The 13,440-nt window shown below is 45.8% G+C and overlaps 4 protein-coding genes across 4 annotated transcripts; 2 read left to right on the top strand and 2 right to left on the bottom strand.

Annotated features, from left to right (window-relative positions):
• Nucleotides 1-599: 599 nt before the first annotated feature.
• On the bottom strand, nucleotides 600-2,092 carry FMAN_05280 (uncharacterized protein; the record flags this gene model as incomplete). Its single annotated transcript, XM_041828082.1, has 2 exons — nucleotides 600-1,038; nucleotides 1,605-2,092. 2 exons carry the CDS (start codon nucleotides 2,090-2,092, stop codon nucleotides 600-602), a joined length of 927 nt encoding a protein of 308 aa, XP_041678980.1.
• Nucleotides 2,093-3,207: 1,115 nt separating this feature from the next.
• FMAN_05281 (uncharacterized protein) lies at nucleotides 3,208-4,271 on the top strand (the record flags this gene model as incomplete). Its single annotated transcript, XM_041828081.1, has 2 exons — nucleotides 3,208-3,251; nucleotides 3,305-4,271. 2 exons carry the CDS (start codon nucleotides 3,208-3,210, stop codon nucleotides 4,269-4,271), a joined length of 1,011 nt encoding a protein of 336 aa, XP_041678979.1.
• A 482-nt stretch (nucleotides 4,272-4,753) lies between these two features.
• On the bottom strand, nucleotides 4,754-6,739 carry FMAN_05282 (uncharacterized protein; the record flags this gene model as incomplete). Its single annotated transcript, XM_041828080.1, has 1 exon — nucleotides 4,754-6,739. The coding sequence occupies one exon, from the start codon at nucleotides 6,737-6,739 to the stop codon at nucleotides 4,754-4,756; it is 1,986 nt and encodes a 661-aa protein (XP_041678978.1).
• A 4,141-nt stretch (nucleotides 6,740-10,880) lies between these two features.
• On the top strand, nucleotides 10,881-12,771 carry FMAN_05283 (uncharacterized protein; the record flags this gene model as incomplete). Its single annotated transcript, XM_041828079.1, has 7 exons — nucleotides 10,881-10,950; nucleotides 11,007-11,084; nucleotides 11,136-11,146; nucleotides 11,306-11,421; nucleotides 11,480-11,628; nucleotides 11,698-12,092; nucleotides 12,148-12,771. The coding sequence occupies 7 exons, from the start codon at nucleotides 10,881-10,883 to the stop codon at nucleotides 12,769-12,771; spliced, it is 1,443 nt and encodes a 480-aa protein (XP_041678977.1).
• Nucleotides 12,772-13,440: the final 669 nt, after the last annotated feature.

Here is a 13,440-nt window from a genome sequence, read left to right as displayed (position 1 = left end):
CCATACCTTGGTACTGTAAACACTGACTATACTAACCTCCTAGCTATGCTAAAGCCAGTCAGTGCCGATACATAACTATAACTATTTACTATTACAGTCAATATAAATTAAGTCGTATTTTCCAGCGGCCAAGATAGCCACTTAGCCCAGAATGATCCTAACCAGCTCGACACACCTTTGGTGATTTGTTGCCCTGCATCCCTAACCGCCCAATGCTCCCTTGCACGGTGCAGTAACACCGCATAGTATGCAAGCATGACCAATGCCTCAGGAACTTGCTGCTTCAGCATACTGATGAATTCATTAGGAACACAACAAGCCCACGCAAGGACCGCTGTGACACCGTGGTCGGAGCCGTGCTTGCAGACCTGCCGCTGTACATCAAAAGCCCACTGCAGAGACTTTATGACTCGCACGAGCGTTTCACGACGAGCTAGGTCCAGATTGGAAGCTTCTACAAGTCCATATAAAGCCTCACACTCATAGCCATTATTAGGAGCTTCGAAATCAGTAAGAGAAGCAGAACCTAGAACCATTGAAGCGTGATCCTTGAGGATATTCCCGGAACCAGGTTCACTGGCTATGGCTGCAACTCCTCTTTAAATAGAAAGGTAAAATGCAAAGCGGTCGAGGAACTTCTGAGGCTCGTCTGACTGACACGTTATTAGAGCGTCGAATAGGGCGTGCATACTGAGCAGAGAGGAGTAGAGAAATACGGCTTTGCGTTGTTCCTCAGAATCACTCTCCACGGGCTGGAAGCGATTGAATTGTTGGAGGGCACGTGTTTGTAGAGATGTAGCTTCGGTGGCATTAACTGCTCCAGATCCGGTATGGTTGACGCTCATGTGTGCCGCGGATAAGGCCAGCATCTGATCTAGAAGAAACGGGAACTTGAACGCGGTTTGCATGTACTCCTTTCTCTGCTGCTGGCCAGCGGGATCCGTGCCTGACCGCACCACCAAGTCAAAATTGTCGAGAAGTCGAAAGTGTTCAATGTTATAAACACTCCCTTCGTTACCGAGTCCAAAGTTAATGCTGCTGGTTGATGGTGCTATTGGCAAGGCTAGACCGTGGCTGCTTGAGGAGAAGAATCTCCCCGTAGATAGTGACGTTTCCTGGTTAGCGTCTTGATGACAGACAGGATCATGGGCCTGATAAAAGCACTCTCTGTTAACTTCTCTGCACCTTGAACACGCAGGCCGGGCTTCGTTGCATTTGACATGACGTGCTTTGCATGGGGTGCAACCCCTGCGTGATTTGCTGTGCGGTCGCCGAGTTGGCATTGTCAATGGCTGACGGCCACTGAGAGATATATACGCCTGACTGCTAGATGCTGTATCAGAGCCTTATTGTTGTCAATTGATTTACTGAATATTGACTTCTCCGCGCTGTGTCTACACGTGGGGATGCAACGCGAAAGGGAATTTTAGGTAATAGAAACGCAAAGTCACGTGAGAATTTTGTATCTTAAGGTAATGTAAGTTGTTTAAATATTGGTTTTAGTCGTATATAACGGCAGCCTATATAGCTAACAATGATTATCTCTGCTTGACACCCCTTTATGCACCGAGCATTCGATAGCAAACCCAAAAACTCTTGCATACCAGCCCTGCGACCAAAAGCTCAACTCCATGCAGTGAGGCGCACCCCAGATAAAACTACTATCAACACGAGGACTTGTAGAAAATGCCGCCGCACAGGCTCTCAGCCGTTCTTCAGATACCACAAAGAACGGCTCGTGTTCCATCATGGCGAGCATGACGGGGACTTTTACATGTGCAGCCCATTCCTCTTTCCAGTGAGGTAGCCACGAAGCTGGCAGGCTTTCAAGCTCAGCAAGCGGAGCCGGAGAGTCAAGCTTCTTTGTAAGCTTCAGAATATCCTCGTGGACCGTCTCTGGTCGAAACATGATCTCATCTTTTACTTGGCTGGGAATCGATTGTTCGCCTAGAGGGTCGTATGGTTTTCTGATGCAGTTCTCGTACATATGGGGCTGCCAAACATCCCCAAGTCCGGACCAAATGACACCTCCAAGTGGATACAAGGGGTTTTCGTCTTGGCCATGTAGCGCTGCCGCTGCAACTCCGTACATAGTTCCGAGACTATGGCACAGTAAGACAATACAGTTGCATTCATTCGCAACTCCGATTTTAGACCATAAAGTCGGAAGGATATAGTCGTGCAACCAGACGGCGGTTTCCCTGACAAAGTCGGACTCTTCGGATACAGGGAGAAGCGACGAGGACTCTCCGTAACAAGGGCGGTCGATAGACACGAAAGGGACTTGGTAAGCATTACTGGAGATGGATGCGGTGTGACGAGAGTCTGCATCGAAATAGTGGCATTCATACATGCCTCCGTGGAGAGCAACAATAAGAGGGCGGAATTGGGGTGTTGATTTTGACGGCGGCGGAATGTTTTGTATCCCTGATACTACTCCGCCGTTCGGGAGGGAATGCTTGAACGGGTCCATTGTGATAAAATGAGAATGGGATAATTGGCAGATTTTGCAGTGATACTGATTGAGCTAAGGGCAGAGACATCCGGTATCGTACAAGGTATATATTCTACCACGACTGAAGAATTCTTAGGTAGCTCGGTCTTAACATTTCTTTTAACCCCGATGACGGTGGAATTATTCCCCATCCTAAGATTCAGAAAACAACAATTCCACTTTTGAAGGATGGGGCCTGGTGGAGCGATGGCCAATTACAAGGCTTCGTATAGAACCGTACTCGCTTATTTCCTGGACTTAACCTGATACGTCTAGTGGCCGGTCGTCATTGCCGAGGAGTCAATCAGCGGCGATCCATGACATTCAACCACGTCAAGCAGGTAACAAGGAAATATGGATTCATGTTTGCGGGAAATCGCCAAACGCGCCAAGCTTATGGAGTATGATTAAACCTTGGAGTAAGACCGTTTGACTCATAACGGTTCTATGTCTTAACTCCGATGGATAATATTGAGGTTCCCTGTATTTTGAAAATCTTGTATAACCTTCATTGGTACTGGAGGGTATGATAGCCTAATTCTCCAACCCGGCCCTATCGGCGTGACGTTTCTCATGAAGTTATTGGATACTCCGTAGGCAGATCCGCGTATATATATATATATATATATATATATATACCCAAGAACCGCAGTTGTCTGAACCTGTTACTCATCAGTGACTTATCCTTTCCAATAAGCACTATAAATCACATCATGGTGTCTATTGCACTTCTCATCTCTCTCACTCCTGCTCTCGTGTTTGGGCGGCCTAAATGCCATCAGTCCTGCGAGCCAACATCCAAGCATAAAGCTCTGTACGCCTCCTACACCAATACCCATTAGGGCATTTTGTAGAAAATATTGCCGTCCGCCCGAATGGCGAGCTACTGGTCACTCTGCCGTACATCGCCGAAGTACATAGCATCAATCTTCTGCACTCTGATCACACTCCCAAAGTAGTCCACAAATTCACAGGAATCAGCAGCGTTTTTGGCATCACTGAGTATGATCATGATATATATGCTGTGAACGGCGGCAACTTCACGATTGAAGATGGTTCTGTTCTGGGGTCTCATCGCGTCGATTCCTTGGACCCGACCGGATTTAAACCCAAGGCGACCAAGATTGCAGACTTTCCGACTGCACAGTTCCTCAATGGCATGACATTTCTGCCACGCTGGGGCCAAGGACCGCGCAATGTGCTCGTCAATGATGTGCTTGGCGGTGTTGTTTATCATCTTGATCCAATCTCTGGGGATTATCATATCGCTCTCAACAATACCTATACGCAAGCCCACCAGCACCCAGTCTTAGGGTCTTTCGGCGTGAACGGCATCAAGATCGGAGACGGGATGGTATACCTTACCAACACTGGACTGGGTGTACTTGTGCGATTCCCCATTCACCCCAACGGAACAGATGTTGAAGGCGGCCCAGTCGAGATTCTGTCCCGTCAGGATAATTCGACATGGTTCTACGACGACTTTGCACTTCGGGATACCACAGCATATGTCACAACCGGCTCCGGGAATTCCATTGAGCGCGTTGTTGCGCCACTTGTCGGCGCGCGAGGTCCAATTAGCACAGATGTCGTGGCTGGAAGTCTCAACTCTACGGCTGTGGCGGGGCCGACTTCTGCTGCTTTCGGCCGCACTCACAAGGATCATCACATCCTCTATGTGACAACGAGTGGTGCTGCGAATGTGCCAGTTGATGGAACAGTCAAGGTTGGCGCGCAGGTTCTGGCCATTGATATAAAATCATTCATTTGGTTTTAATATATATATATATTAATAAGATATCTGGGTTAAATAGGATTAGTTTAATTATATTGATAATAAATAGTATCTATTTAATATAAGTTATCAAATAAGTTATATAGTATGCATTTAACTTATTATAAGGTAGTTAATATTTAATTAATAAAAAATACAAAGACCTCTTTACTTATATATATTAAAAGTGTTAGGTTATAATACTTTACTTTACCTTTTTTTTTTTTTTTAATTAATTTAAATTTTATACTTATTATATTTTACTCAAATCTACTTAATTAATTTTAACCCTTTTATTAAAATCCTTTTTTACTTAATACTTATTGTATCTTTATTAATATTGTATTTTCTTTTAACTATATTACGCTATATAAAATACCTCTGGACCTAACTAGGGCTGCCCCTTTTACTAAAAGAGTCCTAAATAATAGTAGCTAGCCCCTAAGCTATATTTCTATAAGATTAATTTCTTAAGTATAAAAAGGCTAGTAGATACAGAACTCCTCTTCTACAGGGCCATTTTCAAGGTACTCGCCTTGCATGATCCCATCGACATAGGCATCCCCACAAAAGTAGAATCCTCCATCGCGCCGCAGTCGCAAGACGATGGGCGAACTCACGCCCCAGATTAGAGAGACGATATCTCCAACCTCAATACCCACATGGCCAAGCCCCAGCATTCCTTTACTTGTCTTGAACAGTGTCCGATCCCTGTTTCCACGACCCAAGCTCTCTCTCCAATGAGTTGCAAACCATGTAACCTGCTGGTCATTGAGAACCCCAGAGTTGGAGCCGAAGTTGTTGTAGAGAGGACCGTGGTGGATAAATTCGATTTCCTGGTCTGTTAAACTCGTGGCATCCACATCTTGCAACCGCATTATTTTGCGGCGAAGCGTACACGTCCCTTCCATAATGGAAGTACGCTCCTGTGGAGGAATACGTGTTAGTTTGGGTAGCGTGTTGTGCGTGATGGTCCGCCAGATATAGTCCTCCCCAGGACCACATTCTGAACCTAACCCGGCGAAGGTAGCAATGGATCGAAACCAGTTGTCTGGATCTTTAAGCTCGGATGGTTCATAAGGAGTTGTTTGAACCCACTCTGGCGGGTGCATGACGTGTGTTATCTCATCCACTCGGCAACCGAAGCGGTGAAGGACGTTGGCATCTCCTTCAACACTCAACGCCCGTCCTGGCCCCGACAACCTGCCGGTAGCCTTGTAAATTCCGTAATGATTGATACGGTAAGTTCGAACACCCCAATTTCCAATCTCGCGCCAGTCAGGAACCCATGTAGGTAGATACCCGGTTGACAACCCAGGATTGCAGAAATCTAAGTCAAAGGAGGCCTGGTCCTCATCTTCAGAGGAAATCATAGCTCTGGTTAAAATCGTGAAGACCTCGGCAACTGACTTGGTATAGTCCACGCGTATGCCTCGAGCTTGTCCTTCCGTTAATATGCCGAGCAGCCCAAAGAGGATGTCTCTGGGATCAGTTGCACTATAGTGCGGGCGTCCTGGTGCACCTCCAGTTTCCCAGAGAACGTCTACCAAACGTACGGGTTGCGCAGCAGGGATTTGTCGCAGATGATGCCGGATATACAAGGACTTTATGTCGTAAAGAGTGACCGACAAACCCTTGCAAAAACCATACCATTCTGGGTGCATGCGGCGCAAACCTGAGCGCATGCAATACCATATGGCTGTAAAGGTTGCATCAAAGAGTTCAAGCGACACGCTCTTTGTGCCCACAACAACAAGTGCTTCTTTCGCTACAGCCACTTCTTGAATAATCCATATTCGGTGCCAGTAGTCCCTCTGCAAAATGTCGCTTATACCAGTTATTAAAGGGGATGGCACCAGTAGAGCATCCTCATTCAAAAGGTCCCAGAAAAAGGGCCCTAGTTTCGACTCCGAAACCGTATCTCCATCGGTCTCTTCGTGGCGGGACTGCTTCTTGATATAGGAGTCTATCTCCCGTCTCATCGCCATCTTATTCCATAAGTTCGCGATATCGCAAGACTGTGCCCTGGGTCCCACTCGGGAGATAAAGTCCATCGTTAAATCGCTCTCAATGGTTCCCGTTCCCAGCCACAGATAAACAATCTTGGCGTGACTAAAAATTTCTCGCATTTCCATAATTTGCCAAGATTTTTCGAGGTCATTCGACTGTTCAATACAGATCGCATCAATCCAGAGCCAGGACTCAATCCCATCTCGTCGGAATTGCCACAAAGCCTCATGTAAGTTTTGAGTAATTTTGAATTGACACCCGTTGACCTTGATCTCCACAGGACCTGTAGTGGTTCCCCAGGTATAGGAGACTGCTGCGTATGAGATGTTGTCATTCAGCGATACATGTTGCAGTTCCAGTGAGATCGTTTCGCCATCGTCAACCGGCCCGGCCGCAGCACAAGCGAATCGGAGGACCCTGATCTCGCGAGCTCCCTGACTTAAAGGGCTGTGATTGAACATTATGGTCCGTTAGAAACAATGAGTGAATTTTCTTGAAACATGAACTCTTGATCTGAGGTTTCTGATGCAGGAGGCAGCCATAAGAGTCAATTTCTTGCTTGCTCCACTTTTAGCGCGCTTATAAAGGTGTCAGCTGCCAGTAATCCCTTATCACAAGACACAGCAGTCCCACCATGACATACGCTAGACTTTGGCGCTTATGGGTAGGTTATATTTAGAGCAAGCAATTGTCAAATCAGGTCAGGTTATTGGTTCGAAACCCACCAGGTCATAAGCACGCAACGAGACAACTTCTGCCATTTAAGAGAAATAAGTTCTTCAGGCCCTGTAGAGTGCTCAAAGAGTCCGTCCGGGCGGATGTAGGTAGAGATCCGAGGAACATAGTAGGCGTATTACTCTAACTTGAAAGAAACTGTTTTTGGCCGCCTTTAACAAAAATTGGGGCTATGCGATGCCTACCACATTATCAATCATAGTGTCCATCATGGTGTCTACTGCAATGGGTACCTCAGAGATTCTACGGGAACAATCAAGGAGGATGATCAAATGCCCATTTATTTTGCTTCCTCTTAACCAGCCACAACCATCAACACGGCCTGCATAACGACCACCACAACGACCACTATCATGCCACGGCCACAGCTTCTACTGCCATATAGATTACGTGTCAACGGCGTACCATGCCCCTTAGCATTTCTAAGTGGACCCTCTTTTCTGCGGCATCAATCTCTTTCCCCGACTCACCAAACGGCGTCATGTATTCTGCAGCCTGGACGAGTTCTGTGGGGTACTTGCCGTAAATTTTATCTGCAAGTTCATCCAAAGTCTTGTTAGCTACATTTAAATCTCGACTTGTGAGGGGTGAATTAATTATAATTTGACTTTTCTTTTTATTCGGGACGGCTACCTACATAATTCGCTCTGCTTTTGTAGTATGAGTAATAATGAGAAGTGGTGCATTCCTTACGAGACTTACCTGCCGCTTGTGAATATAGCGGAGCCAAAATGCCTGATGTTAAGCGACGGTCTTTCCTTAAGCCGAACCGAGAGCACTGACAAATATGTCTATCGCAATGCTATCAGCCCTCTTTCTAAGGATAACCCTACCACTTTAACGGTCGGATTTTATCTGACTTTATAGAGAATTTATTAACTGTACTAATTGAACTAAGGCGAATCTTATAAGCGCTATATCTATATTCTCAGATTCTTCTGCCAAGTCCTAAAGTATAAGGCTGATATGCTGGTCATTAGATGCCATACTAGACGGCAACGTGGACTTTTGTAGCATGCCCACCCAAATATCGTAGATTGACTCTAAGTTTTCTATAAAAAGATTCCTGATGTTCTTTAAAACCAGGCCATCTGCAAGCACTGTAATCGAAGGTTTTGATTCGCTCTCGTGAAGGGATGTACTGGCTGGTACATGACTCATCGGCTTGGCGATTGACATGCTGACGAGGACAGAGAATTACCTAGATGTGAGAGTGTGATGGGATATCTTGAGGTTTTATCTCTAGCAATCTTTGCACTTGCGGCTTGGACGATGGGAGTTGGAGTATGCTAAAAGACACAACCAAAAATTAAATTTAGTCTCTCTAATATTAGTTCTATCACAAAAAGCGACTGGTGCCAGCAGAAACCATGTCTCTCTACTCGATAAGCGCGTATTGTTGACTCAAATTTAAGATCATGGGGACGATCATTCCACTTGAAACTTCCATTGGCTCCAGAAGCGCTAAAATCCTGTGCCAGCCCCACCACTGAGTTCAATGGCATGGAACAGGAACGAGAAGCATGAACGGGAAACGTATAAGTGTACAAATATAATTCTGCTAACGTCATTATTTGTTAGTATCTAAAACCTTCATCTTGAAGCGCTTGCCATACTCATTATTGAATATCTGCTCTAATGTTTTTTGTGATGGAAATCTAGGGGGTGTTATTGGTCTTGAGCTGTATGTAGCATTTCTGCCTTGCTTTGGTACAGCAACCAGGGGGCAATTAGGTGGCGGCCCAGGGGAAGGAGGAAGCTGACTCAAGGACATGATAAAAATATTACAGGCCAATCCGAGTAAACTGTAAAGTAATTACGATCTTTTCTTAATAGAGATCATCGTTGGTGACAGGAGTTAGCATTATGGGTTTATAGCGTCAGAGATGCTGCATTAATTCATATGGCGTCTGAAGCAGGCCACAAGGCTATCTCGGAAGCTTTACTTGAACGCCATATCAGCATCGAATCAGAAACTACCTTCCTAAATGCCATAACGACAGGCAAGGATGAAGTTGCAGAATTTTTTCTTCCATACATTGATGACCCGATAGCCCAGAATGATGTATGGACCTCCATGTTGATGGCTGTTGTGACTGGACTTGCGTAGTCCTCTAATTGGAGAGATGCGTGGCCACTAAATTACCAGGCGCTGGAAGCAGAACCACGCCATTATCGACCGCAACTCCACAAGAACTGGGATTGACTCTTCTCCTAGAAATTGAGGGTACTCCATACTCAAGTGGCTATTCAAAGTCTTTGATTGAAACCTAGGGCGTTTTTGGTAGCGTGATGAAGCTGCTCATTGACCAGGTAGCCGCGGTTGGAAGAGATCTCAATGATTATTTAGTTCTCGCCGCGCGCAATGGAGCTATGGACGCTTTGAAAGTCCTACTTTAAAATGATGCCAATGTAGATTCGGAAGACTTTCGTAACCGTACTGCTCTCTCACATGCTTGTGAGATGGGAGATGAAGATATTGCTCGACTTCTGATTTAGAAAAATGCAAATACGGAAAAGATAGATCGTGATGAGAAGCCACATTGGATGTACGTGAGTCTGAAGCAGGAGGCTATCCAAAACTTGCTCCTAGTGTCTACTACCAATAATATAACAAGAGAAAAGATGTATTGGGAATGGGATCGGCAAGTTCCTAGTTTTGAATACTGTTTATATTAGCAGGTACTAAAGACTGAGAATCTAAGCTATATTGATTACGTAGATAGTTTATATAATAAGCTTAAAATAAAGCTAGAGGATGTTAATATATAGATTTCTTTATGCTGGCTCGGTCTCCGAATGGGGACTTAATTACAGTAAAAGGCTATAAAGATATCTAGGTCTAGAAAAGGAAAGCAGGCTAAAGAAACCAAGCTCCAACACCTAAATCACAGTGAACCTGTCCAATACATAAAAGTTATTAATGGATAGCTCGAATTATAATATATCCTCTTGGAACACCACGACTAGTACTATGATATAAACGATAGATCATTTAACCACGAGTGGTATCTCGCCTCGTTTCTTGGTCCTTGGCTCGACGTCTTGGCACTCTCTCGAGACACCTAATGGCTTACATCTTCTTGCAGAGGTTTGATCACAACCTGGGACGTTAAAACCGTCACAGCTATTTTACGAATTTGATGCCGCTAAGGACATGTCATTTTCGACGGGCGTGACTATGGAGTAGATGAGACTTAGCTGTCCTGGCCTAGACGCACCCAGGGCGAACTAGACATCAATCAATGGCAGGAGAGGTGGTATGACATGGCATTCCGAAATAACTACCATCTAGCAACATCTTCCTAAGGTCTGCTCAAGATCTGGAGTATCGTTATAATATGAAATAAAAATACAGGACAGAACTCCCGTCGTAATTATCACACTTGATGTCGCAATAGATAAGTGCACTAGGGGTTCTCCACCTTTCGGTGCAGAACATTACGTTGTTGGCTAAACAGGTGTAGTATCCGAAGTGGAGGAGATGTCGCCATTCGATCAGCAACTATACTTCCCTTATTCTCCACAGATAGTTCCATTGGCATGCACTATACCCTCTCTGTAGCTCGCACGTATGTCTTGTCCAGGATATTTCACTGCGTGTGTATTTGGTTCTCCTTATCCGGTGTCCAAATCAGGCACCGTGAACCGAAAAAATGTCGCGATGTTGATGAACCCCGTCGATACTACGTCTTGGCGAATAAGCTCGCCATACTTGCAGATTAATGCAAGATTCCTAACCCTCAAATCTGTCGGTCATGGTATAAGACTATGCTCAAGTGATGGATTTTATCCCCGTTCCCGTCTAGCTGTAGTTTCTCATTTACATACTGCTTGACGAAATCAGCGACCCCAGATTAGTCAAAAATGGGAGTCGTCGCAGCCTTGAAAAGGAACAAAATTGGGGCAGTGGTGGTGTCGGTGTTTGACTGGTACAGTACGTTCTTTGTACCTGATCCTGCAGGGTATGGGTATGTGCTGATAATGAGGAAGCGTCGGAGTACCCCAAAGAAGAGAGAAGACTTCTTCGCAAGCTTGATCTCGCCATCCTTGTCTTCGGATCTCTAAGCTGTAAGTCGCGAAAAGTCTACTGTGATCGGATAATGTGCTGACTCTTGTTAGTCTTTTGCCGCGTTAGTCTCGCTCACTGCCCACCAGCCTACAGGATTTTACACTGACAGTATGTTCAAGTTCCTTGGGCAACAAAATATCACCAACGCATATGTCTCTGGCATGAGGGAGGATCTAAATGCGTTTGGAAATGAGTTGAACTACTATGTGGTTGCTTGTAGGTCATATGCACAAGTCACCAAAGGGAAAGGCCTGATTTACAAATCCTTCGTACAGATAATACGGCCTACGTCTTGGGTCAGATTCCACTTATGACACTGCAAACAAAAGGAAAACTGTGAGTCTTAGCCAAATAACCTGCCAACCATAGAAATGGACGAAGCTAACAATCGCAGTGCGCCATTCCTGCTTCCTTCGCTCCAGATACTTTGGGCCGTTATTGCCTTTTGTCAGTCAGAGATCAAGCATAGCTGGCAACTTTATATTTTGAGGGCCCTGACTGGGTTCCTCGAGGCAAGTTCGTTTGGCGGCACCCATCTCATCCGTAAGTTTTTACACAGCAACTATCAATAAAACCGTTGTGACTATTGGGTACTGACGTTTGTCGATGCAGTTGGCTCGTGGTTCAAGAATGAAGAACTCTTCAAAAGAGCTGGTGTATGGTTCATGGGCAATTCACTCGGCTCCATGTTCTCTGGATACCTCCAAGCTGCTGCATACCGAAACCTCAATGGCGTTTTTGGACGTGCTGGCTGGCGATGGTTGTTTATTGTCCAAGGTATCATTACGTTGCCCCTTGCCTTTCTGGGATTCGTCGTCTGGCCTGGGCTTCCTACATCGCCGAGAAGGTGGTATATGACTGAGGAGGAGCATACTCTTGCTCTCAAGCGCATCCCTACCGTCGAGAAAGAGGGAATCACATGGAAGACGTTCAAGTATACTCTGAGTCGTCCCATGTGGTGGATTTGCGTCTCGTGCTACATATTCTTGTGCCAGGCGCATTATTGGGTGAGTTTGATATCTACAATTATAAATGCTCGATGCATGATTAACATCCAATCAGACGGGTTATATGGCCCTTTGGCTTCGTCACGCTGGCTACTCCATCGAGCTCGTCAACATTCTACCCACGTTTATCGACCTACTCCGCGCCATCTCCTCCTGGCTTGGCACAACACTCGCGGGATGTCTCAGTCTTCGGGGACTGTGGACATTCCAGGCCTCCTTTGTGTTCTTTGCATGTATTGTACTATCTATATGGACGGTGCCCGATGGTCTGAAGTTCGTCGCTTTTTACTTCGGTGGCTTCTCAGGCATGGCATCGCCCATTCTTTACTCATGGGTCAACTCCACCTTAAAAGAAAACTACGGCGAACGTGGACTCATCATTTCCTCTATGATGACGCTGGGCTTTTGCAATCAGATCTGGATTCCGCTTTTCACATTTCCAACAGTCGAGGCGCCAAAGTTCCCAAATGGATACCCAGCGGCAACAGTGTTTGAGTTTACTATGTGGGCGATCCTGATGGGAGGAGTCTGGTATATGAAAAGGTGGAAGACTAAGCACCCGGATCTCGAAATGCGTCTGGCTGAGCCTGCGAGCCTTGACCCAGTGAGCGAGCCAGACTCTGAGGATACGGGCAGGACTGACACAAAGGGTGCGAGCAAACTTGTGAGAGCTTTCTGATTCTCAACGGGATTGGGTGTCTGGATAGTTCCAATGATGAGAGGGCGAACCCGTGAGGCATATATTGTCTCATTTTATGATTATATATAAACGTACTTTATCGATTACTATATACAAAGAACATATAAGCCGAAGTGCATCACCAAATTCTCACACATATCTTCTCCTTCTTCTTAGTCGGACATTCTTCCCAGCCTTATCATCAACCGAATGTATAGAATACTAACTCGGAGATTTAACCGAGTTTGAAGTCCACAAGTGGTTGCGAGTCAAAGTCTGGGTCGCTGTTTCCGTAGTACCTGGAATTCCTCGAATCCCAGTACCAAACAATAGGAGTTGGGCCGATTTCAGAGGCACAGCTGAGGAGGTTATCAGCATCTGCTGTGCACTGAACGTAGTGGTAACTAGCAGGATACTCTTCGATGTAGGATGCCGTGTCGAACTGGAAAGCGTAGTTGGGGCCAGTGGGAATGACGGTGTAGAGGTAGACTTTGGTGCCGTCAATGAGATAGGTAAAGAGTCTGTTGGTATCGGGCTCGAGTTGGAAGCGGGCCTTGGAGGTTGAGCCACCCTGCTGAGGGGTACTGTAGGTACCGCCATATCGATCAATGTATGTATCCTTCTCGGTGTTGTCGGCAAAGACGGCAGACATTTGAGTTCCCTCAAGAG

This window comes from Fusarium mangiferae (genome assembly GCF_900044065.1).
Source record: "Fusarium mangiferae strain MRC7560 genome assembly, contig: FMAN_scaffold002, whole genome shotgun sequence".
In the NCBI taxonomy this organism is placed as follows: domain Eukaryota; kingdom Fungi; phylum Ascomycota; class Sordariomycetes; order Hypocreales; family Nectriaceae; genus Fusarium; species Fusarium mangiferae.
This window is presented reverse-complemented; position numbering and strand designations above follow the sequence as displayed.